The sequence below is a fragment of the Nanorana parkeri genome, unplaced genomic scaffold, assembly GCF_000935625.1.
Source record: "Nanorana parkeri isolate BGI_ZX_2015 unplaced genomic scaffold, ASM93562v1 scaffold3911, whole genome shotgun sequence".
NCBI classification, from domain to species: domain Eukaryota; kingdom Metazoa; phylum Chordata; class Amphibia; order Anura; family Dicroglossidae; genus Nanorana; species Nanorana parkeri.
In genome coordinates this window covers 27,263-28,871 of record NW_017310178.1, presented here as the reverse complement: position 1 = coordinate 28,871, position 1,609 = coordinate 27,263, and the positions used below count along the sequence as shown (strand labels likewise).

The 1,609-nt window shown below is 59.4% G+C and overlaps 1 protein-coding gene across 1 annotated transcript in view; it reads right to left on the bottom strand.

Annotated features, from left to right (window-relative positions):
• Positions 1 to 102: 102 nt before the first annotated feature.
• Positions 103 to 1,609, bottom strand: part of LOC108803595 (prostaglandin F2 receptor negative regulator-like) — a gene marked incomplete at its 3' end in the record, with an annotated part of 24,751 nt that continues 23,244 nt past the window's right edge. Inside the window, exons 13-15 of the mRNA XM_018575425.1 lie at positions 1,094 to 1,522; positions 622 to 729; positions 103 to 399 (exon numbers count right to left, since the gene is read on the bottom strand). Coding sequence (XP_018430927.1) covers positions 103 to 399; positions 622 to 729; positions 1,094 to 1,522 — 834 coding nt within the window. The remainder of the gene's footprint in view (positions 400 to 621; positions 730 to 1,093; positions 1,523 to 1,609) is intronic.

Sequence of the window (1,609 nt, the reverse complement as noted above, 5' to 3'; positions counted from 1 at the left end):
GTCTATGTAGAGGGAAGACATGATTGAGGGAGGGCGGTGGCGCAGATGACGGGAATACAGACGCGGCCGCCTAGCACGTTCGATGCGTTCCGTATTACTTACAATGCATCTTGATGTTGATGGCCACCCGGGAAGACGTCAGAGTCTCCTGCCTGCTCCAGCCGCCCTCGCCGGTCCTCACCCAGGGGGTCACCGTACAGTAATGGCCGCCGGCATCTTCCTCCTCACAGCCGTACACCCGCAGCCTGTACTCCATGTCGCTGATCCGCTCCATGGACACCTCACTGGTGCTGTTCCTGCGCCCGTGCCGGACCAGAGACGCGCGATCCATCAAGGCCAGGAAGACGGCGGAGCCGCTCGGTCTCTGGGCGTACCAGGAGACCTCGAAGGCCATATCCGCTGCGGAGAGAAGGGGCGAGAGGTGAGGGGAGTCAGTGCATGAGGTCAGAGAGCAGCTACAGAGGTCAGTGAGGACTTTTACTGCTAACCGTCCATAGACCAGAAAAAAGGAAACCTCCGTCCATGCAAGGCTAAGAAACCGGTTCTCTTCAATGCCCCCCCCCCCCCCCCCCCACGCAGTCCGTGCCATGAGAAATAACAATGTAACCTGCCGCCGTTTACCTGGAACCACGGCCGGCCCGTCAATGGTCACGATGCACCAGATTTCGGCTCTCTCGCCGAGGTAAACGCTGGAGCTGTCCGAGTGAGCCGTCACATTGAAGACGGGACCTGATTGGAGCGAAGAAGAGAACATGTGACGTCCATGGACACGAGGCGACCATTCATTGACTTCAGGTGACAACTTACATCAGTGGGGCAACCAGCAGGGGGGCAACACCGGGCCAACCAATCCAAGGAGGGAGCTCTGGGGGTCCCGTTGTTAGGCCTCAGAGGGGGCCAGTGCTGGGGGAAGGGGCTCACCTTTTATACACTCGTTAGTTACCCGCGAGACACATACAGTGACTACACTGTACCCCAGGGAGGAACTTCCTGCCATGGAATGTAGGGGGGAGCACAGTGACTACAAGGTGTCCCGTCCCCCATGGCAGTTCCTCCCTGGGGTAGAGGGTTGGAGGGAAGAGGGGGGGCCTACCTGAATTCTGGAACTCCAGCTGTACCGGATTGCTGGTCTGATTCCCCACCATCCGCCAGGCTCCGCCCCCGCCCTGCGTCCAGGCCACGATCGCGCACCGATAGGCTCCGCTGTTGTGGTTCTGTGCTTGGTGCAGCCTGAAGATATAGACGCCCTCCTTCCCTTTCTCCAGGAAGGTATAGACGCCCTCCTTCCCTTTCTCCAGGAAGGTATGACTCCCAGCGGACTGCATCCGATGGATCACCCCCTCCCGGTTCAGGGAGAGGACATTGAGGGGGGCCAGGCTGGAGTCCGGGGGTGTCAGTGTGACCTGCACAGAGTACTGGGGGAAGGGGATATTCTTGGGCTGGACCGTGCACATCATCTCGAAGGTTCCTCCCGCCGCCGACACCGTCTGCATTGGTCTGGCGGCCACGGCGAGTCCGAAGTCTGCGGGAAGGAGGAGGAGCAATAATCAGATGATGAGTATAGACGCCCCAATGGGACCAACAGAAACTATAAATCCTCCACACACCC